The sequence below is a fragment of the Colletotrichum phormii genome (assembly GCF_030913505.1).
Source record: "Colletotrichum phormii strain CBS 102054 chromosome Unknown BDP81scaffold_19, whole genome shotgun sequence".
Lineage (NCBI taxonomy): Eukaryota > Fungi > Ascomycota > Sordariomycetes > Glomerellales > Glomerellaceae > Colletotrichum > Colletotrichum phormii.
The window spans coordinates 185,196-211,267 of record NW_026851461.1 but is presented as its reverse complement, the minus strand read 5'-3'; the positions used below and the strand labels follow the sequence as shown (position 1 = coordinate 211,267).

Genomic DNA, 26,072 nt, shown 5'->3' with positions numbered 1-26,072 from the left:
AGGCCGTAAGCAAACGAGAACACAACGCCTTCACACTGCCCGAACCGATGAAGCTCTCCCCAAACCTCCCCCAACAACATGCATCACAGCATTCCTCATCAGCAACCATCACAACCTCTCGCACAGCACTCACGTCAGACACGGCATATATCTGCAGCAACCACCAATCAAGCTCAAGCTCATGAGAGAGACAGAGAAACAAAGTGAAGTACAAAACATCTCAGTTGCCTTGAAATCTGTATTGTGACGCCGAACCGATGCCGGGTATGTTGTCAAGTGCCGTCCCTGACTCCGCCGAACCCCCCAATTCCCATTCCCATCCCATGAAAAAAAGAACCACACATCCCCAATCCAGAATAAAAGGAATTTCCCAAATTATCAACATGAAGAAAGAGACACATCCCTATCTCCCTTCCCTCCAATCATTCGCTAACAGACCCCTCCTCATCCGAGACGTGATCAATGGCAATATCATCACCATCCATCCTATGACTTCGTCCGTGACAATCCGGACCCATCTCAGCACGAATATCCTTCTGGATCTTGAGGAAATACTTCCTCAACGTTCGAAGACCTCGGAGAAAGCCACGGTCCGGCTCGTTGGGATGCCGCGGCGGACACGGCTTTCCCTCTGCAAGGTCGCCCTTGGTCAGGCTGTTTGCAAAGTCGGCAATCTTGAAGTCGATGCCGCGCTTCTTCTTCTGCTTCTTCTTCTCGCGCAGCGCCGACGTCTCCTCCGTGTCGGTTGCAAAGTCAGTCGTGGAATCGTCAACGACTGTATCGTATTCATTACCCTCGTTGGTCGTGTCGCCGTCGTAAAACATGAGGAGACTGGCGGCGTAAAATCGGTACCCGTCCAGTCCTCGGACGATCGACTCGAGGTGATCCAGCTTTTGCAGGATAGTCGGAATGTGTCGCAAAATGCTCGCGTAATCAACGCCATCGTACAAGAATCGCGTCAAAGCGTCCTGGAACTCTTGGCCGGCTTTGAGGTCACGTCCAAAGTACTTGTCCTTGAAGACGTAGCTCTGGCTCTTGACATCCCAGACCTGAAGTCCGCATACACGCACGCCGAGTTCACGCGAGGTTGTCCTGGCACACTTGCCCTGCTGCGACTTTTGCTTCTTGGGGTTGGCCTCAACGCCGTACTGTCTGGTGCCCATCTTTAGGTCCATGATACAGGGCCGTTTCATGCCTGCTGTGAGATCTTCCAACAGAAGGAAGTACTCGACGCGGGAGTCTCTCTGCGTTTGTGCTTCCTTCGGATTCACGGGTCGCGGGATTCTGCGGAACTCTTGGGTAGGGCTAGGCACCTCGGACGGGACAGTTGACGCATACGTAGAGTGCTCAGCTTCGGTCGGGACGTCGGCTTGAGATGCATCAGCAGCAGGCACTGGGAGACTCAGTTCTTTCGCGGCACCTTCACTGGCGTTTGTGCCATTCGTGCTTGGCGATTCGATCATGGGCGAGTTCACTTGGGACGTGATGAGGGACTGCCCGCCTTCGTCTTCACCTCTATAGCCAGCGTCATCTGCCTCTTCCCAGTACTTGAGATGTCCTCTAGACTCCGTCACTGTTCGTGGCTTCCGTCGGAGGCCTGTTCCAGAATAGCGTCTCTTCTTCTTCTGAGCAATAATCTTGTCCGCAAGAGTCTCAGGCTCCGGTGCACTGGTGCCAGTCACGTCCTTGACATCGCTATCTTCGGCCTCTGCTTCGGCAGCCTCGAGATGACTCGGGCGCTCCATGGCAATGCTCTCTGTGGGTGGCGGCGAGGAGCTCCTCGGCCGAAGCGGGCTGGGCTTTTGAGGTGCGTGACCTTCTACGGCGGACGGATCCTGTCTGCGGACTAAGTCGGGTACAGAGCTAGCTGGCCTCAATGTCGGCTGCTTACGAAAAGCCATCGACTTTTGGTGGGGGCGGCGATGCTTGTGGATCGGAATCGGCTGCTTCAAGAAGACGTCATTGAACACCTCGTTGCGCAGTCGCTTGTTGACGGTAGTTGCACCCCAGCTGTTCGCGTGCCTATCATCCAGACTGGGCCTGGTTGGGGATGCCATTTTGCTCTGCTCAGGATTGTCGGGAAGACCTGCAGATGATGTACTTCGACCCCGCGTCGGTATGGCGACTGGAGGAGGCGTCGGTTGCAGGAGGTTCCGGGGTAAGATGTGCCAGTTGTCGTCAAAGGTCACTGTCGGAATCGGTTCCGGGGCGGAAGAGAGCGACTGGCTGATGATGCGGCGGTGCTCCTGACTCGGCTGAGACGCGCCGTTGGATCCATTGGACTTGGTCGCGTCCGCTGAAGCTGTAGCACCAATATCTCCGGTCGGCTTCCGCTCCAGCAGGGGAGCATCATCACGCCTGTGGGTCGACTTGCGCCGGGGTTGCTTGTGGAAAGTTACGTTGAGAACACCAATGTACCGTGGGAGGAATGAGAGCAAATCAGGATGGTCCTGTTCCACATTTTCGTAAAACTCATTCTCCCGGTTATTGAGCTGTTTGCAGACAGCTCTCTTGGAAAAGCGCCAAAGCGTGGTGTGGCCGCCAACTTGGTGCTTGTAGGGGATGAGTTCGATGGCCTCGAGAGGCTCTTTCTGCTCCACTTGATGATTGTGTGCGTGGTCATCAATGTGTGCAGGGATGTGCTTCGGCGTCGGTGGCTCCGACTCTTCTTCAACCTTCACGTCCTCCATGGTGCCCGGTTGAACCTCGCGTAGAGTAATGTTGGGCTCGCCGGGCAGACTCTTCGGCTTCGACTTGGAAGGAGTTTCGGGAGGCTGGTCAGGAGAGAGCAGCAGCAGCTCCTCCTCGGGCTCGGGCTCATCAGCCTTCACCAGCCAAGGGTGGAAATCCTCAGCTCTGGCTTTGGACGTGGTGCGACCAGGCGTCTGTCTCGGTTTCGCCACGTCTCTCTCGCGTTCAGCTGCCTCCTCCAAGCCAGGGTGCGGCACAAACACAGCTGAAGAAATTTTCTCCTCGGAAGACTCATCTCCCTCCTCGTGGCTTTCTCCAGGGTCACTGCTGTCGGCGGACAGGCGTCGGGTCTCGGTCGCTCCGGATTCTTCAATTGAGGGCAGCGCAGCGTCGCCCTCTTTGTCTCCATTCGTAGGACCGGTCTTATCGATGACCTGTCTGACAACTTCGGTATCCACCTTGTGGAAAATGTCGCCGTTAACCTTCCTCAACCCGAAATAGTCTTGAGTGGGCGAGTCGGTCAGGATGGGAGTTTCGCCGGCCTGAGGTGACTGAAGGGGAAAAGTCTTGACTCTTTCCAGTTGCTTTGGCACCCGGTCCTTCTTGTCGAGAATCCTAGGCGAGGGTTGAGCACTGGCAGCTTTGGCGAAATCTTCGATGGCAATGTCTGACGAGAGCGGCTCCTGCGAATCTGAGCTCAGAGAAGGCTTCTCTTTAGGGCGCTGCTCCTTTTTGCGTCCGGGCGTCTTCTCCTCCTTGGGCAGTCCCTCTCGGAAGAATCGAAGACTGTAGCTAGCCTTTCGGCTGCGAGCGTTGGGCTCGGCGCCAATCATGGCTTCGTGGACGGACTTCTCCACCTGACCATCTTCTTGTCCGTCGATGGCCTCACTGGACCCAATCGACCATATCTTCTCGGGTCCAACGGAGAAGCGCTGCTCCAGTTTCTTCGGTCGGCCTTCAGGCACAGTAGTGGCACCCTGGTGTAGTTTCTGATCCATTTGCGCGACTGAACTGAGAGATCCTTCTGGGCTGGTGGAGTGGGAATGAGCTCTACTTTTCCGGAGGCCTCCCTGTGCTCGCATCTCCGGGTCAACTCGCTCCAAAGACGAGCCCCTGGCACGCGGGGAGCGCGTGCTCTTGAGAAAGTCGCGGTGATCTAGCAACATTGCTCGAATACCCTGGAAACTGGCCATATCGTAGGTGGGCGATGTCATGATCTCCATGTCGGCGTCGGGGGTATGAAGAGCGGCGGTCTGGTTGGTAATGTCGGACGGGGGTACGATGCCGGGTTGAGGAGCGCTTCTGGGAGTTACTGAGGCGCCATGACCGGGGAGGGAGGGAACATTGCGAGGGTCGACGGCGAGAGGATCCAGGCCAGCAGCAGAGGATGGGTCGGAGTTGGAGTTGGAAGGAACGAAGTCGGCGGTAGGCGAGGGCAGCGAGCGGGTGGACAGCTGGCTAGAAGGTTGCGATGTTTGATCTTGGTGGGAATGTGTTCTCGAAGGGATGCCGCGAGCTGAGGCGAGGGCTTGGGTTAGCAAGGACGGTCCGGACTGCCTCGGGAGGGCGGCAGGGCCTCGGGGCTTTTTAATATTCGGGTCGACATGGCACGAGGCATCCTGCTGGTGCTGGGTGACAGCGGCCGTGGCAGGGGGTGGATCTGCAGCTTGGGCTAGGGGGGTGTCTAGAACTTGAAGTGATTGCGGAGGGACTGGAGGCAGAGTTTGGTGTTGGAGAGCGGCAGCGGCAGTAGCAGCAGGAGCAACAGCGACCGGGGCAGCAAGACCAGCAACAGTATCAGGATCGGTACCAAGTTCTTCGAGACCAGTCGGGTTGACAGCTGGATCCCTCGGACTGGGACTTTGACTGGACTTTGGGCTGGAGATGATGGGGGCGGAGGCGGAGGCAGAGGCGGAACTGGGAGTGGACGACGACGACGACAAATGCGCGGGGCTCACCAGGGTCGCGGGTGCGGCATTTTCGGCGTTACGAGGCGGGCTGGACATGAGGGAAACATCTGGCGAGAGTCTGGACGATATGGGAGGATTGGTCGCCGGTTGTTCCTGGGGCGGCAGAAGGGATAGAGAGCGGCGTTTTTGCGTCTCCTGCGTGTGAGTGAGTGAGTGAGTGAGTGACGGAAGTGTGGTGTGTGTGTGGGAGGTTCGGTAAGGTGTAAGAATGGGGGGAGGAAAAGGCACGTCACGACATGCGGCGTAGGCGAGAGGAAAGAGTAAAGTGGGCGGGCTGGGAAAAAGGCGTGGGCGCAGGCAGGCCGCAGTGGCAAGGAGCCGAGTGAGTGAGTGACCTGGTACGGCGTGCCAGAGGGGAACGGCTAGGGCCCAGGGTCGGGGCGAGAAGGCCGGGGGGTACAAGTTACAAGGTGCCTGAGTTTAGGTTACTATGTACGGAGTACCTTGGGTACCTAAGGGACCTTACTTTGGTTCAAAAGTGCTTACCGTAGGTTAGGCTCGGTTCGAGGAAAGTGAGTGAGTCCGTCCGGGTGAGTGAGTGTCTCAGTGAGTGGTGATTGGCAATGAGCATACCTTGGAGTGATTGAGCCAGTGAGATACCGAGTGAGAGCTGAGAAGATACCTCACTCTCTACTCCGTACTGCAAGGTAAGATAAAGTAGGTGGTGTGAGAAGAGAGCGAGGCGTGTAAGATGAAAAAGCAACAACAGCACCAAGCAGCCACAGACAAGGTCTCAGTGCCAGCGTGGAAACGGAAAGAAGCAAAAGAGGTCCTCCAATGGCCCAAGGATACAGTGCCAGTGGGAGTCTGGAGATAGGTAGAGCGCGAAAGGGCCAATGCGATGCGATGCGCTGCAGTGTGCGGCGTGGGCTCGCTGCGCTGCGATGCCCGCGAATCTGCGTCTGTGGGCGGTGGAGGATTGTGTGTGGGCTCGCGAGTGGGGTTTGCTGCTGCCCTGTGGGCTGAGTACCGTAAGGTAAGTAGATGCTCAAATCTCATGAGTTTTGGGTCTCGATCTCATGAGACTGGGCAGAAAGATTCATCACTGACTACCTTAATCCATAGATAGATGAGTATCTGGCACCAGTAGGTCCTGCACAGTCAACTGCCTAGTCAGTCAAGTTGAGGCATCTCGTCGAGTTGGGTTGATGAGTGAGGGGATGAGAATGAGCGAGTGTGTGTGTGAGTGTGTGCGTGCGAGGGGCAAACACACCATGACCACCACGTTCAAGGCAGCTCAAATGTAGGTAGCCTCCCAGCGAAATTGTGAGCGATAGTACTCCGTACTTGGAGACGCCCTACCTTATCTAATATACCAAAGGTAGTCTCTTTCCCACATCGTCATTACCTACCTTGTCGAAAGCGGGAGAGAGCATGTTGGGGTTTGGGGATTGGGGTTCGCACCTTTTTTGCTGATAGCAGTGGGGCCAAAGTTCTAGCAGACAGACGGCGCGGCGCTTCGGAGCGGAGGAGTGGACGTAACGAGCAGGGATGTCCAGGGCCCTGGCGCCGCTGATAGGGAGGTCAAGACAACCTGGGAAGGCACATCCAAATGAGGGGCAGATCACGCGGCAGACCAAGTACCGAGGATAAGGACGCACTGGACGGGAACCTCTCAACATGACATCCATGTATACTTTCCCAGCAATCACACGTGAAAAGTACTTCTGTCACTCCCACGTGTGAGAAGTAGTGGCACCTGGGGGAGGAAACATTTACGACACGACCGTCGACGGGAAAGAACCACTAACGCAATTCAGGACAGCTGGCGCTTTCCATCTCCTTTTTCCATGGAAACTTCCAGTTTACAAGTGGAAGATATCTTAGGTACATCTGATAAGGTACTTGCCTCAATGATAAACAAAGTCAGCTCAAGCATCGAGACAACCTCTGGATCTGCTCCTGTCGGCGCGGCAGCGGATGCCAACCCAATTTCTGACATCAACACCACCTCGTAGTCTTGAACCGAACCCTCACTCATCCTCGCTTCCCAGGCATGACACCACACATGTTGCTTGACCATGATCCGGTCGAATCAACTCTAGTCTTCACGGACAGCTTACCTTACTCAAAGATGCGATTCTCTTATCAATGTTGATGACACAGCCAGCAAGTAGGCAAACAAGTACCCGAAGCACCGGCTATGTTGCACTTTCATCTTCTCTATTTCACAGCGCAGCGCATCACATCACAAACAAGAATAACACCATCGCCTCTACTCCGTACCCAAGGCAGTCAGCTGGCTTTGCGCAACTCAATCGAAACATGACCATCCCCCGTCGCTCTCGTTCCCACGGCTGCGGGCGCCCCTGCGCTACCCTAGTCGCTTCCGGTATCAACCCAGCAGCCCTTCGTCCAAACCCCGCTTGTACGGTGTGACGCCGTCCACGGCACTGCTAACTTGGCTCCCGGAGTCCTCCCAGTCGCTCGTCTTGGACAAACCTACAAACCTCACCAATGCCAGGGCATCGCTAGCCCGGAATCGTTCCTAGCTTTTCACCTCGACCTTGGCTCAATCTCTGACTACCAAAGGTCAAGACTCCCCAACACCGCACACTAGGTACTTGACCGCAAAGAGTCTACAGAGGCTTGGGTCTTGGGCCCAAACGGTTGGAGAAGCCCTAGCATCAGCCAGCAACAGCAATCCCTATTCCCACGGGCCACAAAGAAGGAGGAGTCGAACCTTCGTCCCTTCAGCCATTGGGATCATCAACCGGCTGACCTCCATCTGCCTGCATCTTGCTTGTCGCCTACCCTGCAGCTTCTTCTTAACAACAGCCTCGTTCAACGTTTTGAAGAGCCTTTGTCCTAGGTCTTGGTCACGAGAACCACCATTACCTAACGTCATTGAAGACCCCGGATCGTCACCGCTGCACCTGTACCACAAAACGACTCGGCTGCCGCCATGATGTAAGCATTGTCACTGCGTACTACACGTATCTGGACACGACAGTATCTCGGGTCCGTTCCCCGGCTTAGCAATATCTCAGACCGCAATGTACACCGCGCCATGTCGGCACAGCTGGGTGTTTTCAATTCTACCTTGCCTCCTCACTTTCACCGACACGACAAATTTGCCCGGCTGCTGATCCCGAAACTTCCTGAGAGCACGTTGTCGTTTCTCTCGATTCTACAGGCTCATCTCAAGAGCCACAGTTCTCAGTGTCTCGCCTGCCGGAATTTGATGTAGCAGACGAGTGCTTGGTCGCGCAAAAGGATGGCGGCACAATTAAGAGCATTGGCATGCCGCTCAGTTGGCGGAATACTCGGCCTTTCGCGTACGCGGACTATCAGTTCCATCCAAGCAGAAAGCAGAGCCGAACCAGAACTACCTAGCGTCTATGACCACCCTTGATAATCCTTTTTGCCGGACCCCCTGATGTTTCCCCAGGATGCCATACATCGCCAGTGCGGGCCAACCCTTCCACCACTGGCTAGCGTCCCAGGGCTGCTTGCTGTCTTCTCCTCGCTTGTTTTGTCCGGTGTCCGGGTTGCTGACCGGGCCTGAACATGGCTCCATCCGTCATCCGCGAAGAGCAAATGAATAGAAGCCTTCTTCCAGTGGGTGTGGTTACACTGCGGCACGTCTTGAAGAGCATGTCCTGCTGGCATCGAAAAGAACACGCCGCCCATTTCCCCGATTAGACGGACGACCAACTCACCGGCACGTCCCTATATCGTTAGCCATCCAGGTGTCATTGAAATAGTGGTCAGTTGGATCCGCTTTCGCAGCACGACTATCGCAAATGTTCCACAGCGTCATCGCATCAGTCAATCAAGTATACCACCAATCGATCACCAGGCACAAACCAAGTTGAAAATGAGGCCGCAATCGGTTCCATCAGACCATTGGCAATCTCTCAGAGTAGCGTCGACCCTGTGTATCTACAAGGTTCACAGGCCCGGCCCCGGCCACTCGCCTCGATTTCAATACCATCCCTCCTTGTTTCGTCGGTCTGCGAATTAGTTTCCGCGCCAAAGGCAGTCGAGACAGGACGGAGCGTTTATCTGCGGTCTAAGCCAAACGCAACTCGCTTTTCTGACACGTTTCAAAATGCCCTTTGCAGATGCCAATGTTTCTATTTTATCCTGCTCGAGGGGTTCCATTCCCCGTCCCCGGAAGTCTGGAGGAACAAGCTTGCGCCAAGCCCAATCCGCAACTTATCTGCCAGAACTCCAATGGACCCTTCGTCGCCAATCATCCAACAACGTGCTCGCCAGACCGCCTCGCAACGGCCCAACCAAGACATCAACCCAAGTTACCCAACATATCGCCCACCCCTTCCCTTGCTTTCGCTCTCATCCTCTATCAACGGCCGCCCAAAGTTGTTCAAGTCTAGTCTATGCGTTGAACTCTCCTGACTTGGCTCTGAGCAAGACCTGGCCATGCCGTGTGTGCACTCACATGGCTAATCTAGTAGAAAGGGCTTGGGAGACCCGCGCGGCCCTCCGATACGATCGACCGGGTACAGAGAGCGCTGCACGATAGCCGCGCCAGAGATGGTATGGAGTACTCTGTTCAGACGAATCTGTCTGTCTGACCTCGTGGCAACCAATTTGTGTTTCCCACAATCGTACAATATTGCGTGCTTGTGGCGTCTTGATGGTGCGCTCAGTACAGAGTGTGAGTACGCTGTCTGAGGCGTTATGCCGACGATTCGGCTTGACTTTCCCCAAGACAAAGTTGAAGCCTTCCCTTCATCTGTACATACACAGCCAAGACTCTGAAATTCCCTTGCTACCAGGTACTGGGCATTTACAGATTAGATTTCAGTCGTATATTCCTGACAAGGGTTGGCCCGCTTGAAGTCAAGCCTCGAGGTCACTTCGGCCGTTTACTCCTATCAACCCGCCCACGTGAGGAAAGCATAGCTTATGAGCGACGCTCGTCAAGATACCTCCTCACATTGTAGCTTTGCCCCTTCTTCCTTGCTTTTTTCTTCTCCCTGAGGCTCTGCCGGAAACCATGTCCTCCTTCCCCGGACTGTCAGGGAGGTGCAGCCTGCTTCATGGTCGCCACCGGTCCTAGGGGCCCTGAAATGTTCCTGCCGATCGCTCTGAAACCCAACTCAGGGGGCATGGCTCATGTCTTACACTCCCCCGTACACCGAGGAAAGCCGCCGAAAGGTTCATGATAGTATGTGTCGAAGACTCGAACGAGTGTTTTTGCTGATGGTATGTTATCCTCGTGGAGCTTCATGTTCCAATGATGCGGACCACATGGATCAGGTAACCGAAGAGCTGTTCACATACGTCCCCCGGCGATCCTCTCTTCGTTGATCCGGAAAAGGGACGGTGATCTATCTTTCTTCCTGGGATGGGTCCGGGCGCGGCTGCACAGGGCTGCATTGACCCTTCGTGGTTTCCTCTCTTGACTTTTCATTTTCCTATCCAAAGAGAGGTCGGGGATCCGCCATGTGGTCGTGTCTATCTCACCCGGAACCCACATCCGCTGTGGTAGGTATGTAGTGGTACCCAGGAGGCCGGCTCACCGGGGCACTGAAATCCTTGAACCTTGGAGCCGGTGAGTCGGTGAGCCTGGGGGCCATAGTGTTGCTTCATATTTGGTACGGCTGAACTGTTTGTTCGTATTTGCGTTTGATCTTGAAAGCAAGCCCTCTTTTCTGGCTTGAGCTTCCTTCGTCTTGTTGGGTTTGCTCGAATCAGATTTATTGATATCCTCACGCTTCGAAGGCCAAAGACGGAGGGGCTTGTATGTTGTGGGTGTAGGTGTCTGCTTGTCAAGGTCAAGTCTTCCGGGACGCTGGGGAAGAATACCCGGAAAGAGACACCGAGAGGAGGAGACTTGTGGTAGGGGTAAGTAGATGTGCTCTCCAAAGAAAAAGGTACCTCTCTAAGTACAGCATCTTTTTGGGACATGCTTTCCACGTGTGTGTCCAGGGCTCTTTGGTTGACGTTGGAAATCCATCCAGTCGGAGGGTGTCCTGCGCGACACGTTTGGATATGCCCCTTGCGCGATGAGGATCCTGGATTTTGATGATTGTCTGTTCTGGAGCTTGTGGGTCAGAGGTCGATGCTCACTGTATTGGGGGATAAGATGACTGGGTATGGGACTGAGCTCTATTATCTGGTTGTTATCAGAAGTTACTGCTCCATTGGCCCATGTCCCGTCATGACTTGTTTGATGTGTGGATATCGAGGCCCTAAAAAGCAAGCCCAAGTTGGTTGAGAGACTTGAAGTATCAATGTGTCGCGGCTGTCACTCTCCACTTGTCAAGTTCAAGTCATTTCTCGGTTTCGAGGATGTCAATTCCTTGGAGATACACTGTTTCTTCTTCCTTCTGCTCTTAGTATCATTCGAGGGACTTGTTTTCTAGTAACTCTCTAGCTAGGGTATCGTACGTGTACATGTAACGAGCGTTGAAATAAGTGATGTATCCATTCTACTAGCCAATGATAGTAGCTAGATGGGAAGTATTGTACTGCAGTTGCTAGCACGGCATACTTTGATCACTATGCACTAAGTGTCCAAGATATAAAGAAAGCTGACTTTCATGGTCAGCCGTTAGCAGAATCTTGTTTCGAGGCTGAACATGGTTGCTGATTGACGGCTGTAGGAACGAGCACCTTATTCTTGAACCACCTGGAGGGATTGGAATCATATCATGATTGAATTGCTGGACTCTCCCTACATCTTGAGCATAAAGGGCTTCCGCCGCATTCATATGACTCAGTCCTGGAGAATTCAAACTAGCAGACTGGTGACGATATTGAAAGCAATGAGGCTTTTCTTTGTGTAAGCATGAGGACGTCTGGCTAGGTTTGCCAATTTGACATTTCACTACGATTGGCAATCGGATTTGGTCCTTGGAATCTCTGGCCAAGGGGTTGGTGATCGGCCTGACCCTCTGTGCATGAAGTACTCGTCCATCACTCACGAAATACCCCGGCCACGTTGCTAGCTTTCCATGTTGTTGCCATTGATTTTACGAATTCTCAAGAGTAGCGGAGATGATATCAGTATAGATGACGAGTTGTTATGGTAGAGGTGTCGTTGGTACAGTGTAGCTCGAAGTTGCTGTCGTTGATGCAGCCCGTTTTGTGGAGTTTCGATTGGGTTCGAGGCTCTTCCGGCGGTGGTAGATGTCGGGTCTGGACTACGGAAATACGGAGAGACTAAGCTGGTGAGATCGAAGCAATGTAGTTTCTAACTACTACGTTGCTTGATAATTCAATGCTTGAGCGGCGACCTCTTGTGTGTTTGGTGCTCGTAGTCTGTGAGTTGTCAGTGAGTTCAATGTACGTGAGTTGACGATGCTCGACGTGATACCATTTTGCACAACACTGGGAGAAGATTTGGCATTCGAATGTGAACGAAACCTATGGAGGAGTTGAATCGGACATAATACTCGTCACTGAGAAGCAGTGGTGACTGCGGACTCTGCATAAGGGAGATGACCCAATTTTTGGCCCTTGAGTCTCTGAAAAAGACTGAGGCTTGGGTTGAGCAGACGCTTGGGAACGAATGTAATCAACTGTGTTTGTTATCATTCATTTCCGGGAGATACTCAAACGGTGCTAATGGAGTAGGTCAAAGATTTTAGTGCGGTTGAGTAGTCTTTAAAGGAGGGATTGGGAAGGATATCAGTCTCATCGATGCTCAACCTCATGGTGTATACCATCCGGTGGAAAATAAGTTCAGAGAGTGCACTTTATCTCTCTCTTACCCAGGAAACAGCCGGACTCTGGGACGATAAGAGCAACTCGAGGCGGATATAGACCGTCTTGTCGCAACTCTCAATCGCCTCACAAGATCGGTGGATATGGAAGTCTTGCCAATTAATTTTATCAAGAGCCGGAAACAAAAGGCAGTTCAGACTAGTATGATAATTACAAACTTTGACCAGACAGAACCTGGCTTGCGATTATTGATATAGCGAAACCTTGAGTCAACAAGTGAGTGAGTTCTCACACTAGAGTTGACGTTGTGGCAGCACGAGCCTTCAGTAACACGCTGGATTCTTTCAAGTTACCGTGTAGACGGGATTATGACAGCTGTCTCTTATAAGATCAATCAAGGCAATGCTTGATATTCATCCAATCAAGGGGATTCTATCGGACTTAAGGAGGACAAGCTTGAGGCTCAAAACTAGATAACGCCAAACGGCAAATGTGTCGAAACTTGGGCAGCGCCTCCACGAACACGCGATTTAGTCTTCCCAGATTTTAGCCACGCCGTCTACGGATATTAGACGAGCTCGACATAGTGTCTTTGATTGACAAGTTTGGCAAACTTGCTTGGGGCCTAGTTCTTTGAAAACAGTGCCGACGTGAGGTGCCGCATGTGGCACGCGGCGTCAACCGCACCGGCCCAGACCAGATTTAGGTTCATCTCTTCTCACGTCAACTGTCCCGACTGTGAGGCTCCGAGATAAAGCCTCTTCCAAAGTTCATGTCAAGCCACTAGTTATCGGCCCCCCGAGACCGAGATGTTCTTAATCTCCTCGCTCTTGAGAACCCCGCCCGTGGTTCTCTGGAGTCTGGATGTGAAAAGGTAGAAGAACTCTCCTGGTCCAGGCTGATCCAGGGACATGGCGACCTGTTCAGGAGCTGGTAAACGGGAGCGGTTAAGGGACTGGAGAAACGGCCCGTGGGCCCGCCAAGTACAATAGCCGAGCTAGAGAGAGGCCTTCCTTAAGCCGTTGATGACTCGAAAACTCATGTATGGCTCGGTCGCCTTAATGTCACACTTCTGAGAGCAGACGTCAACGTCAACTCGACCACGGACGAACCATAGGATTACCCAGAAACTACTGGAAATACCTCTACATGAGGCTCCATAACACTCTCATCTCTGCGTCTTGTTAGCCGCTACCGGGTATGGGTTTCTCGGGTACACTTAATGTGTTTGACAGCACCTTGAAATCGCCGTCCAACCTGCCATATTTTGAGCTGAGCTGGTCACCCTTGAGCACCGTCGAGATGCTCAACGTCCTCCTGGGATTCCTCGTCATCGGTATCGCCTCTTTCTCCAAGGTCGCAATCGTTCCCATCATCTCATCCGCCGCCGGGGCTATCGCGAACGGGCTATGCTATTATGCCTACTACGACGAGACGTACTACCCTCTCGAAAGAAAAGCGGTCGTCGCGGCCTTTGGAGACTTTTTCTGGATGGTAAGCATAATACCAAGAGGCCCGGAATGGGTATTAGATCTCATCACCGATGGTTTACACAAGTACCACAGGTCCAAGAAGCAAGCCTCCCCTTCTACAGCTACATCCTCCTCCGCAACATCCTCCACGGCACCCGCCGCAAAATCTTCACCACCCTCTTCTGGCTAGCCCTCTTCGCCATCCTCATCGTCCGGATCCTCATCATCGTCTTCCGCGTCCAACACATCCTCCGCGCCGACGGCAGCCTGCAAAGCCTCATCAACGGCCTGCACATTGGCTACTTCTGCCCGCTCGCCATGACGGAATGCGTGAGCGCCTACTTCCTCCTCGGGGCGTTCGCCGAAACGCGGGCGGCGGCGACGCAGGCGGGTCTGAGGATCGGGTTCGTGCGGTACCTGGTGCGGAGCAACGAGGTCCGGCTTGCGACCCTGGTCGTGACGGGGGTTATGAGGACGGTTACGCACTCGTTGAATAAAGAGCAGAGTAATTCGGTCACGAGTTATGCCGATCGGGTGGCGTATACGCTGGAGTGCTTCTTCCCGGTCATCATGTAGTAAGTTCGCCTTCTCTCCTTCTGGCGTATTCGGAGGTTGCTCTTGGTTTATGGGTGCTGGTTGCTTGGACAGTGTTGACTTGCTGGCATCGAGGCTACAGGCACTCGGTGCAAACGCGTGGATGTTCCTTTGCAAGCGACCAGGCTCTCCGTTGCTTGGATTCAAGAGGAAAGATGGAGGACTAGTAGCGGGAAAATATCTCACATCTAAAAATCAAAGAGAGAAACCTCTGCGTTGGGGTTGCAGTATGTGTGCCGGTGAAAACCCGCCTCCTCGAGAGCCATCGTGAAATGTAGCATACTTTGACGCCCTGGCTATCTGACAAACAGCCCAGTGATCATTCACGACAGAAGTGGACGCTGAAGTTACTGGATTTACTGTTATTTGACCAAGGGTTGGTTCTTGCTGAAGAAGGAACCGCTACCTATAATAAATGGACTGAGTAGCAACTACCTTTTCATCGCAGAACAAGCAAAGCAATGCAGTTCTTCCGATCAATTGGTATTTTGTCATGACCCCAAACACCTCGCTAGTATAAGACTTTGCATAATCAAGCCGCCTGTACGGCTACTCCTTGCTTTCACCGGTTATGATGCATCGTTCACGGCATCTCCTTTAATTAGAGACGCTCAATCCCATACTCCTGCGTCCATCATCCCGTCAAAAGTGAAGCCGCGTGCGAGGCCACTGCTTACAGGCTGGCTCGTTCGCTGCTGTTGTTGTTGTTGTTGTTGTTGTTTCTCGATCTGCTTCTGCTCTTCCTCCTTAGCTCTCGCGAGATCAGCTTCGACATCGACCATTGCGATAAACTCGTTCAAGTGACTAAGAACGTCATCGACATCATCCATAGCGGACTCTTGCGTCTCGGCATTATCTTGCACCAGTGGGGCATCGTCGACATGCGTGGTCGCCACCAGGGCTGGAGGTGCTCGGAATGAGTCTGCGGAGACAAAAGCCTCCGCCATGGCCATCGGACCTGGACTTTCCAACACCTGCTGAGATGCTGAAGGTAAGAGGTGGTGATGTAGCTTTTTTCGAAGTGAAACAGCTTGGAAGTGCTTCTTGTACTGATCGTCTTCACCGGTTGGTAAGTCAGCTACTGCGGTCTCTGGCGGCGGCGAAGAAGCTCTTTGCATCGTAGGCGTATGGGGATTTTGGCCCTGCAAAGATTCCTCGCCTTCGACCTCGTTGGGCAGTAATGCCCATCTGACCCTTTTGGTTGACTTTGGTACGCTTTGCCATGGATTATTAGTTGTAGCGGCGATCAGGTTTTGTGTGCTGGGTAGGTCACCGGCACTGGGGCGAGCCTTATTCAGACGCCGACGTGGCTTCTCGGGCGATGGAGACAGGAAATTCGCAAAGGACTTAATAGAGAACATAGCCTCAGGCGAAGCTGGCTTTGGCGTATCGGCGGTGTTAAGTTGTTCAGTAGCGACAGATGGACCTGCAGGAGTCATCGTAGCGGCGGGAGGAAGCGGAGACGGCGAAGCTGGTTCGGCAACATTGAAGAACTTCGACATAAGAGCTTCTTGAGCAGCTTGACGCATTTTGGTTGGACTCGCAGTCCAAGGGCTTTGGCAGCTTGGATCGATGGCGCTTGCTGCATCACTCTCCCTCGGCTGTTGCTGCTGCGGAGGCGGAGTAATAACTGGCACGTCCATATTCCACGGGCTCTGTTGTGAAGCTGGTACGGCGGCAGGACTGTTGTGAAGACTGGCTGCGTCCACTACCCTATTCTTAGTGTATGTTGAAGGTCGTTCAGTTGTTCGATCAGGTGCATCAATAGGTTCAACAGTGTACGCAGTTGACGCCGTCAGTGGTGTTGCCGGTGTCTGCGAAGCGTTGGAACCTTCGACAGTGGGTATGTTGACAGTGGTGAGTTGTTGGTGGTTCTGATCCGTGTTGCTAGGTGGACGAGGACTGCGCGGAATGATGAATTGGCTCAGTTTCGACCAGGGACTTTGAGGAAAGAGACTCGGCAGCATGCTCGTGAATGAGCTGGAGGTTTGGCTTGCGGGTTCCTTTGGCGCAGCCGCCTGCATTTCTGGCGTCGGCGCTCGCGGCTCTGGGTTTGCTTCTTTTAGAGACAAATCCTCTCCTTGCTCTTGTGATGCAGCAATTGCCACGATCGTCGGTTCTTGACTCGATGTCACATCCGTGGCTCCTGCTATTGCGGCCGTCTCGACTGGCAAATGCTGATCGAGGCTCTCGACTACTTCTGGAACTTCGTCGTCTGTCATTCTCGTGGGGCCCACGTCGCTTTTCATCGCATCGAGGGCTATGCCACTGCTCAGGGGTTGAGAGGTAAGCTCGCAGCTATCCCCTCCTTGCGCTGTGTCCTTCTCTGGGGCAGACAGGTCTCCAACCCCCTCGCTGGACCCTGGGGACGTAGCTTTGGTGTCGTCTGCCATGTAAGTGTCACCCTCCAAATCTTGGACCTCGCCTTGGGAGTCCCTTTCGCTCGAAGAAGTGGAAGCGGCGGAAGAAACTTGGCCGTAGGACATCCTCTTCAAGGGACTTGAGTTCAAGGTGTTGAGAACATGGTTCCTTGGCCTTGCCCGGAATAAGAAACTCTCGTCCTGCTGTGTCTCGAATTCACCACGATCTTCTTCCATGACCACAGTGACGCCATTGCTGGGCGGAGCCACGTCTTCGCTCCTGACCACTGCCTTCCTATTGGACTGTGGAGTCTGGATCGGAGTGCTCAGCGAGACTGGTATCTCGTCTTGGGTAGTACTGGCGCAATTGTTGGATATTTGGGTGAGTTGTTGCTGTTGCGAGCGACTGGCGCTTGAATTTAAAGCCTTGCGAGGGGTTTGTGGGGTTACTTGAGAGCTCTCCAAGCTTGCGGTCTCATCCTCCATGGCGGCGTCCCCTTGTTCCTGAATTAGACTTTGGCTCAGGCATGGGTTATCGCGCTGGGTAGCAGCCGAACCCGCCCGAATGCCATTCGTATCCTCTGCCTTTCGTCGTTTGATGTCTTGCCGCTTAAGCCATTCTGATCCCGTTGACCGTCGCTTACGTTGTGTCTGTGACCGAGGCTGTGAAAGAGAGGCCTCTAATGACCAAGCAGACTCTTGTGAATCGCTGACAGATTCCGTAGTATTTCGCCATGCTTCAACTCGTTCCAGTTCGTCTGTTGCCATGAAGGGGTGTGGGCTCAAGTTGGGATGATCCAGGCTTCGCGGGCTCGGTAGATGGCAAGACGCTGCATCCTCAACATCCAGTTCTTCCACATGACTTTCTTCGACTTCCGTGGTCGTTTTGACAGCAGGTGTTGGTGCTGGTGGGGTGACAGCTAACGCAGGTTTCCGCCTCGACTGCCATGGATTCACCCAACCTTTTGCGTCTGGTCCTTCGAAAGGGCCTCTTAGAACTGTAGATACCAGTCTTGGCGTATGCCCCTGCAAAAACCGAGTCGCAGCCTCCTCATATCGGCGTTTCCTCTCTTTGAGGGTCGCGAGATCTTCGTTGTCAAAGCTCGCACATAGGATGTCCGATTCGTCGTAGGGAGCCTGGCAGTACATCGGTTCGTCGTCCAGTCGTCGGACTCTCCAGCCATCCTTCGTGTCCATCGTTGTTGTATTAAGAGACTTGCGTCGTAAAAGTCATGAACCTTGGCGACGGAACGGGGACGAAGGGGGGAGAATTCGGAAGCGCTACGGTCGCATTGGCGCCGGGCGGTGGTCCGGATTGCGGTCGTCGGTCGTTGAAAGGCGAGAGTCCCCAGATGCAGCGCACCGTACAAACATGAACAGACAAAGAGGCCCCATATTGGGCTGGTCGACGACCGTGCACGTTCACCAGACGACGCGACCCAGCACGAACAATCGCGTCTACGGCGGGTCCACACGTGATATCGTGTTTAATTGACTTCTCGCGATCGCGGCTGTGGTGGCCGGAGATGTCCATGCTGACTAGTACTGTGGCGCAAGCAATGAGCACGGATCCTCATCTGTAAGGTAGTCAAATAACAGATCGATGCAACTAAAAGATGCTACCCCCGCGACTCGATAGAACGATTAGCGCCATCGGACGATCGGGGAATTTTGGGTCACGGCCATGGCCCGGCCTGGGTTCAAAGGTTGGTCTGTGGCGGTTGACACAGCAACCCCGCGGCCTGCCAATCAAGCATAACATTGAATTAGTTATGTTTATTCGGGAAATTCAAACACTGGGCTTTTGAGATTGACATAACGCCGGTCCCAAACGCGATCGCTCGACCGCGTTCCCCACGAAACAATACCCAACACCTCTTCTTCCCACATCACGACTAAACGTCACCGCATCCAGCGGAGGCAGCAGAGGCGATTTCGCCAGCAGTCTTTTCGCCATTTTCTTCGGCTTGCTATTCTGCATTTTATTCATTTGCATTTTCTCCTGCGCGACTTCTGCATTGCAATCGTCCGCGTAAACAGACTTCAATCGCATTCAAGCCACCAAAACTTAGCACCCCGCAAACCGCGACATTAACTCACGAAGACGATCTACCACCCCCTCGATGGACTGCTTATAGTCCCAGAAGTCCCTCAACCCCGATCGCATACGCCAACGCACCATGGCTCATGCTTGGCTCGACTCCCTCTCCGAGGACTGGCCCTCGCAAGCTGGATCCGAGACCTCTCCCGCTCAGCTGCCCCCTCTGAAGCCGACAGATAATAACAATACACCAAGCGGAAAAGGATCCGGCAGTCGCATACCACTCCCCGTCAGTAGGATACGACCTTCGAGTGCTGGAAACAGCGACAAGAGTACCGGTGTCCTGAGCGAACGAAGCACCAATGAGTTTAATCTTCCACTATCCCAAAGGGGACCCTCGAAGCTTTCCCGCGAGATCAAGCCCAACGACCAATCACGTCAGACAAGTCGCGCATTCTCAGCCTCAACAAATGGCTCTGTTATTCATAATACTGTACATCATAAATCCATCAGGTCGTCTCCACTGCGAGGAGCTGGCGACACTCCGGAATGGAAGCGCAGGCTGGTCTACGGCGACGTCGCATATGGCGAACAGCGCGATCTCTTCTGTTCTGCAGCCACAGGTCTCGAAAACATGTTCAAGCCGCCTTCTCCCCCCCAAGATAACTCCATAGCCGATCAAAGCGTACGACACAATAAGACAATGCCCTCCAGCCCTCCCTTCTTCCACCGCCAGCACGAGGATCACCCAGATGACGAAGACGAGTCAGATGGCAGGAGCCATATGGACCCAAGCCCGAGCCCGAGTCCTAGACCACGCGCGCCGCACATCACCTACAAGATGACCGACGACTCTCTCGATCAAAGCCAACTCAGCCAAGCCAGTCCGCAGCAAGACAATACTTATGCCCAGGAGTCCAGTCTGGCGGCTTCTGTTTCGGGACTTGCACCGCCAAACGACGCTTCTCGGAAGACTAGCGGACAGAGTGTCATCCGAAATGAGGATTTCAGTCCGATCGTCCTCACGCTGATGCGCCAGAAGGAGAATGAAGCAAGAGAGAAGTCTGCACCAACCGAACTCCCCGTCGACCAGCTGCAGAATCGCCTTGAGAGGTTACGCATAGATCAGATGCTTTTGGACTCACAGGGTGAGCTCAACTTTGATATGGACGGCAGTGTAGAAGAAGGAGACAGCGACAGAGTAGAGACGACCGAGGAGTATGCGCGAAAGGGAGGCTTCCTCAACACTCGGCGCGGTGGCCGATCTGGTGATGGATCCTTCAAGTACAGAGGTCTCAGTCCTGGCATGGGCGTTGACACGTCCGAGATGCTTCCTGAAGAGTCTCTTCAGGCTAGCACGCCCAAGCAGTTCCCAAGTGTAAGAACGTACTCCCCCGGCTACACTTCGATTCGGTTTGGTTCACAGAGCCCACCACCTCCGCGCGTGCCAAATCCGAGTCCGGAGAAACCTGGCACCGCAGGAACGAACAATAGCACGAGTCCTTTGAAACTGTTCGGCCCGTACGATACATTCACAAATCAGACGCTGCTCCGTCGTATTAGTCAATTCGAGGATCAAACGTCTGGGTCATCGCGACAATCTGTCAGCGGGGAATTTGCCCCAGCTGCTAGAAACCGAAGACCGCACACTGCTCCTGGCGACTACCTATCCGTGCCAAAACAACAAACGGCCACCAGCTCTCGATCGGTGAGTCAGTTTGGTGCGGGCGACCTCGAAGGCTACCAGTTCACCCAGGACTTGTCCATCCGTCTTGAGGAAGAGTCACAATTCTACGAGGACGACGAAAGATCTGAACATGAAACGGATGATGAAGAGTCTGTCCTACGGCTCGAGCAAGTCGCGGGCTCGCCGGTGCCAGACGAGGCCTCGATGTTTGTTCCCAGGAAGCGAGCAAAGTCTGGCACTACGACTGCCTCGTCTTCCAAGCACACCCCATCAGCCAGCGAAGGAAGCGTTCAAAGAGGAAACGTCCAATTCGCAGGAGCCGAGGCATTTATGCTAGGTACCCCGCAAGAACGTGATGCATCAGAAGGGAAGCGACCACGCACCTCACCATCGAAGGACCCGACGCCGAAGCGGAGGAGGACGTTGCACAAGTCGGATATTGCGTATGGGAGGGAAGAGCGGTACGCACTCCTAGACACCGTCCAGGAAACCCATGCTTTGATGCAGAGCATGATGGGCAAGAAGCGCAAAGACGCCCGGCCAGGCAGTCTGCAACAAAGAGCACATCCCAGCGTGCTGGCCACGCGCCATATGCTACGGCCACGAACTCCGACCCCAAGCTCGAGGTCTTCCCTGCAAGCTGGCGAGTTTCCCTTTCAGGATAATTTGCTTGAGGACTACGCCGAAGACGAAGAGCAGCCCATACGACGCACCCCTCACCGTGCATCTCCGTTCACATCCAGTGGAAATGACCGCAGTGCTACAGTCGACACAGACCGTAAGCCGTCTATCAGAACTCAGGACTTCCTGGATGAGGCTGGCAAGATCATGGCCATGATCCGAAATGGCGTGAAGGCCCCTAGCGGCCTGACTAGTGTGGAGGAATCCGATGCCGAATATGGCGAGCCTAGCCCTGCTTCCGACGACTCATACGAATCGACCAGGGAACCATTGTCCCGACCTCCGAGTCGTGAAGGAAAGCCAGTGCAAAGAGCACCGCAGCGCCAGGAGAATCCAGAGATTCTTGACTACCTCAAGAAGTACCAGGAGCTGAGCGACATGGGAGACGTCATCACATCTTCGCTTAGATCTATGGATCAAGCTCAAGATGCCATCCGGGCTGCGCAGCAGGTTGAGCGCCAGATCGAAGAGAGCAGTCGCTCTAGAAACAACCTTGATGATCTCCAGTATCTTGGAGGAGATGAAACCATCAGCGATCCCCCCAACATTCGTATCTCCGCGAACCCGAATAGACAACGAGATGGCTCCATCGAGTCTGACGATTTCGCTACTCACTCATCTGGGGCATCTACCAACCGTACAATGCACACTGGTTCCTCTCGAGGCTCCGAGTCAAGGAAGACGATTGCGCCACAGAGTGTGTCGCATCTGATACCGGACCAAGTTGGCAGCATGTATCTTGATCGCCACCAAAACATTTGGATCAAACGGAGGGGCGAGAGCATTCGACCTAGAAGTGCGCATGTTGTCATTCCGTCCGAAGATAGTGAAGACGACCCCTTCGCAAGCATCCCCGACTTGTCCGTCGATATCACGAAAGAGATGCTACACTTGCGATTGGTGACAGCACAGAAGGAGGCTGAAGAGCGGGAGGCAAACATGACACAATCACCCAAGGGCTCCATGGACACGCCTCGGAGCTCATCCGGCAGAGGCTTTGTGACGCTGTCACCCGATGCAGCACTGCCTCGGGATATTGCGTTGCAGGCAAGAACTGAGTTCCACAAGCTTGAAAGCAAGGCAGGAGACGGAGATGTTGAGCATGAGATCCAGCTCGACGAGGATCGCATCATTGATTCCTCTCCGTCCCGGAGACGAATGACGATATCATTTTCTTCGCCCATCGCCTCTATCATACAGGATGTTGCCGCTGAGGATATCGATAGCCTCGAGGATGACGAGGGCAGTTTTGTGGATGCGGACTCGATGATTGAGGAGTCCAAACGAGGCAAATACCAAAGCTTGACGAAGACCGCACGCCGGACTTTACTGCAACCCCGCCCACGCACAGCCCCAGCTCGTGGTCCATCACGACAATTCTCGCTCCGCGGCCAGTCGTTCGTCCCACGGCCCGTCTCCCGAATTGACGAAAGGGAAGAGGACAGTGTAATTGGCGATAATGCCGACGAGCGCCAAGTCAGTATCCTGGGCGAGAACAGTGCTTTGAGCTATGTCTCTCCCAAGAACCAAGAGAAGAGTCTGAGTTTCATCATCAAGACTCCCGGCAAGACAAGAATGGGCGGCCTCTATCCGGACGCCAGCGCCATAATCAGCCACAACGTTGGCAACTTGTCCTTGAGTCCCATGTCAGAATTCACGCTGAACCACCATGAGAAGTCCTTCGGGTTTGAAGTCAGCTACATTGTGGAGGACCAGCGCCTTGTCACTGGCGATGGCTCTAAGAAAGTTTTGTCTTTGACTGTACGTGAGCTCGTCGACCGCCTGACGGAGATTGAGCCATTTGAGCCATACTGGGAGGACTTCACGGAACTTGACATGAGCGAGAAGCGATTGTCGAGCCTCCATATGCTGGACGAGTTCTGTGGCCGCTTGGTGAGCTTGGACGCGTCGGACAACAATATCGGCCACCTCGATGGAGTGCCAGCTTCGATCCGACAACTCAAGATGACGCACAACATGTTGACTGAGCTAACGTCATGGGATCATCTCGCCAACTTGCAATACGTCGACATCTCTAATAATGATCTGTCCAGTCTGTCAGCGCTGAAGAACCTCGTTCATCTCCGGAGCCTGAAGGCCGACAACAACAAGCTCACCTCCTTGGATGGCTTGAACCAGCATGATGGACTTCTGTCGCTGCGGGCACGCAACAATCAGATTGAGGTGGTCGATTTTGATGGCACCAAGCTCCACCGATTGACCGAGCTTGACCTAACGGGCAACAAAGTTTCGGAGCTTCGTGAACTCGGACAGCTCTCTTCTCTGCAGACGCTCAAACTCTCTAAGAACTGCCTCGAAGCATTTACTGCCGAAGACGCAGAAGGTCTTGACGGGTTGCGGTACCTTGACCTTGGCGACAACGATATCCTGGAGCTTGATATCAGTCGCTTGTCGGCCGTCCGCCTGCTTCATGCCGACAGGAACCGCATTAGCAAGATTACTGGTTTTACCAAGGCCCGACATCTGGATAGCCTGTCTTTGAGAGAGCAACGGGGTGATGTCCAGTTGAATCTCTCCTTCCTCTCTTCGGCTTACGAAGTCCGCAAACTTTTCCTTTCCGGCAACTACATTGGCACGTTTGAGCCCAAGGTAGACTTCCTCAACCTGCAGCTGCTCGAGCTAGCCAACTGCGGGCTCCGTTGCCTACCGGAAGGGCTCGGCCAGCTGATGCCGAACCTGCGCTCGTTGAACCTCAACTTCAACGCCGTCGCAGACCTTTCACCCATTCGATTCATTCCCCGGCTCAAGAAACTTCTTGTCGCCGGCAACCGCCTGGCCGATTCGACGACGGTCACGGAGCTGTTGACGGACTTCCCGCACCTGACGCAATTGGATCTGCGGGACAATCCAATCACGCAGGGCTTCTACCCACCGGTCCACGTCACCGTGTCGGCAGACCGCGGTCACGTCGCGGATCCGTTCACGCTCCCCGAGGCCGACCCGGAGAGGGACGCCATGTTTGCCCGGCGTCTCGACGAGACGACGCGTCTCCGGCGACGACTGTACCAGGTTGTTTTTGTGGGATGCTGCAAGAAGCTGAAGCTGCTGGATGGGCTGCCCGTCAAGCGTCAGCATATGCTTGCGCGCGACCCTTCTTTTCAGGCGTTGGTGAAGGAGGGTCTGCTTCCTAGCGATGTCGCTCAAGTTCCGATTATTGCTCCTCCGGCGGCCGCAGCCGAGGCTCCGAGCGAGGCGCCGCCGCCGCCGGCTCAGAAGCAAACACCGGCGCGGGCTCCTGGCTCCGCCAAGGCTGATGAGAGTAGCCGTTGGAACGCAGAGGATAGCTTCGCTTGAGACGCAGAGGAAGGGGGGACGTGTAATAACAATGCGGGATGGGCCACCGCCTAAAAATCAGGCGTTTTGAGTACTACAGCATGGGTTGTTTCTCTTTTTTATTTCATCATTTTTTCATATGGGCAGATTTTTCCGGGTTTCGAAAAACAAGAGAGGCGTTCTGGGTACTTGTCGAACCAAAAAGGGGAGCACGGGTGGAAACTACTATTAATGACGAAACGAAGACGAGTATTGTATGAGTACAGATCAGTAGAAAGCATTGCTTCAGGAACATGGAAGAGAGAATACAGGCTCTGTATATGCGAGTTTTGGGTTGATACTGTTTGAAGATGTTGATGGTGATGTCCTGAGGTGAGGTATGGTAAAGTGTTTCGTGTTGTTTGTCTGCCACGGCGTAAGAGTAACACCCTGATGGGCCAAGTGAAGCTCCGTGTAACCGGGTCCCCACTCCACAGTCGTCATGGTTGCGGAGCCGGCGCCTCCGAGCAGTGATGGGATCAAGATTTATGATGCACTTACGGTGAAGGGAAAGACACGTGAAATGCTACAGAGCACAGAGTATCGATAAAGATAACGATGAATATCGGAGATTGACGAGGCGGTGCCCCTCGTATTTAGCTAGGTATATTCGGTTGGACCGTGGATGATGGTCAAGGCGCCACATGAATGATGAATTGGTGTCCTGAGTCGGTCATGTATGTCATTGGGAAAAATGCAATGCTCTTGGGTTTCAAGGGGAGATTATCGATGGGAACGAATCAAGCAGGACGGGAAAAGAATCGAATCGCCCACTCACACCTTGTACGAAGTACTAACCAGTTCCCGGATTGGGGGGAAGGGACGAGTAACGTTCCGAGTTGGGCAGCAGAAAATTATGGCTATCGCCGCATCGCATGCTGGTTAAAATACGCAACCCCCTGAGGTAATCTTAGGGAAAGGCATAGGTACGGATAGTCGCACATTGGTTTGTGACTTTGTGTGTGTGGTGCTAAATAACGAGACTTGATACTTGGCTTTTCGGTGCCCAATGGACCGGTGCGGTTGTGTGCGGCCAATGTTCCATGGTCGTCGTCTGGTGCGTGTGGACATGGCTAGGAAGGGAGGGGGAAATGCACAAAATCCGGATGATGCGCCCGACGAGGTGCAGCGGAAGGGAATGGAAGGTATCCACAGTCCACACGCAAAGGAGATCACCCTTTTTTGGACCCCTAAATCGATTAGTCCCCCCCGCCCCCTTCCCGAGTTTCCCCTGGAACCTTTGCTCCCCTTCCTCTGTGGCCCGCAAGGACGGAACGGAAAGTTGGGACGAATTTTTAATTTTTTTAATTTTTTAGCACGCGAGAATCGAGATGGCGTTTGCCGCGTGGAGGAGCGTCGAGTGTAGAGATAGGCGCGCTCGAGGGAGGGGATTGCCTGCGGTTTGTTGGAGGCCGCCAAGACAGGGAAGTTGGTTGTGACGGGATGAGCTTTTTTGTGTGTGTGTGTGTGTGTTTTGGTGTGTAGGGCTCGATAGTGAGGCTGTATTATTAGGAGAAAAGAGACGCGCCCAGGAAAGGATGGAGAAATAGACGGAACGGGGTTTTTTTTTCTCTATTCTGTTCTCTCAGGTTTCCAAGGATG

General features: G+C 53.8%; 4 protein-coding genes across 4 annotated transcripts; 2 read left to right on the top strand and 2 right to left on the bottom strand.

Annotated features, from left to right (window-relative positions):
• Window positions 1–422: 422 nt before the first annotated feature.
• Window positions 423–4,697, bottom strand: BDP81DRAFT_327179 (uncharacterized protein; the record flags this gene model as incomplete). Its single annotated transcript, XM_060585121.1, has 1 exon — window positions 423–4,697. The coding sequence occupies one exon, from the start codon at window positions 4,695–4,697 to the stop codon at window positions 423–425; it is 4,275 nt and encodes a 1,424-aa protein (XP_060441609.1).
• Window positions 4,698–13,502: 8,805 nt separating this feature from the next.
• On the top strand, window positions 13,503–14,350 carry BDP81DRAFT_496113 (uncharacterized protein; the record flags this gene model as incomplete). Its single annotated transcript, XM_060595425.1, has 2 exons — window positions 13,503–13,796; window positions 13,868–14,350. The coding sequence occupies 2 exons, from the start codon at window positions 13,503–13,505 to the stop codon at window positions 14,348–14,350; spliced, it is 777 nt and encodes a 258-aa protein (XP_060441608.1).
• A 629-nt stretch (window positions 14,351–14,979) lies between these two features.
• Window positions 14,980–17,925, bottom strand: BDP81DRAFT_463672 (uncharacterized protein; the record flags this gene model as incomplete). The annotated part of the gene is made up of 4 exons (XM_060594052.1): window positions 14,980–15,290; window positions 15,327–16,487; window positions 16,567–16,636; window positions 16,717–17,925. 4 exons carry the CDS (start codon window positions 17,923–17,925, stop codon window positions 14,980–14,982), a joined length of 2,751 nt encoding a protein of 916 aa, XP_060441607.1.
• Window positions 17,926–18,666: 741 nt separating this feature from the next.
• BDP81DRAFT_74915 (WD repeat domain-containing protein) lies at window positions 18,667–24,501 on the top strand. Its single transcript, XM_060596239.1, has one exon. The coding sequence runs from the start codon at window positions 18,909–18,911 to the stop codon at window positions 24,450–24,452; it is 5,544 nt and encodes a 1,847-aa protein (XP_060441606.1). The 5' UTR covers window positions 18,667–18,908; the 3' UTR covers window positions 24,453–24,501.
• The last annotated feature ends 1,571 nt before the right edge of the window (window positions 24,502–26,072 follow it).

Coding starts and splice junctions, on each gene's coding strand:
- BDP81DRAFT_74915 (XM_060596239.1), top strand. CDS start 18,909: ATGGCTCATGCTTGGCTCGACTCCCTCTCCGAGGACTGGCCCTCGCAA.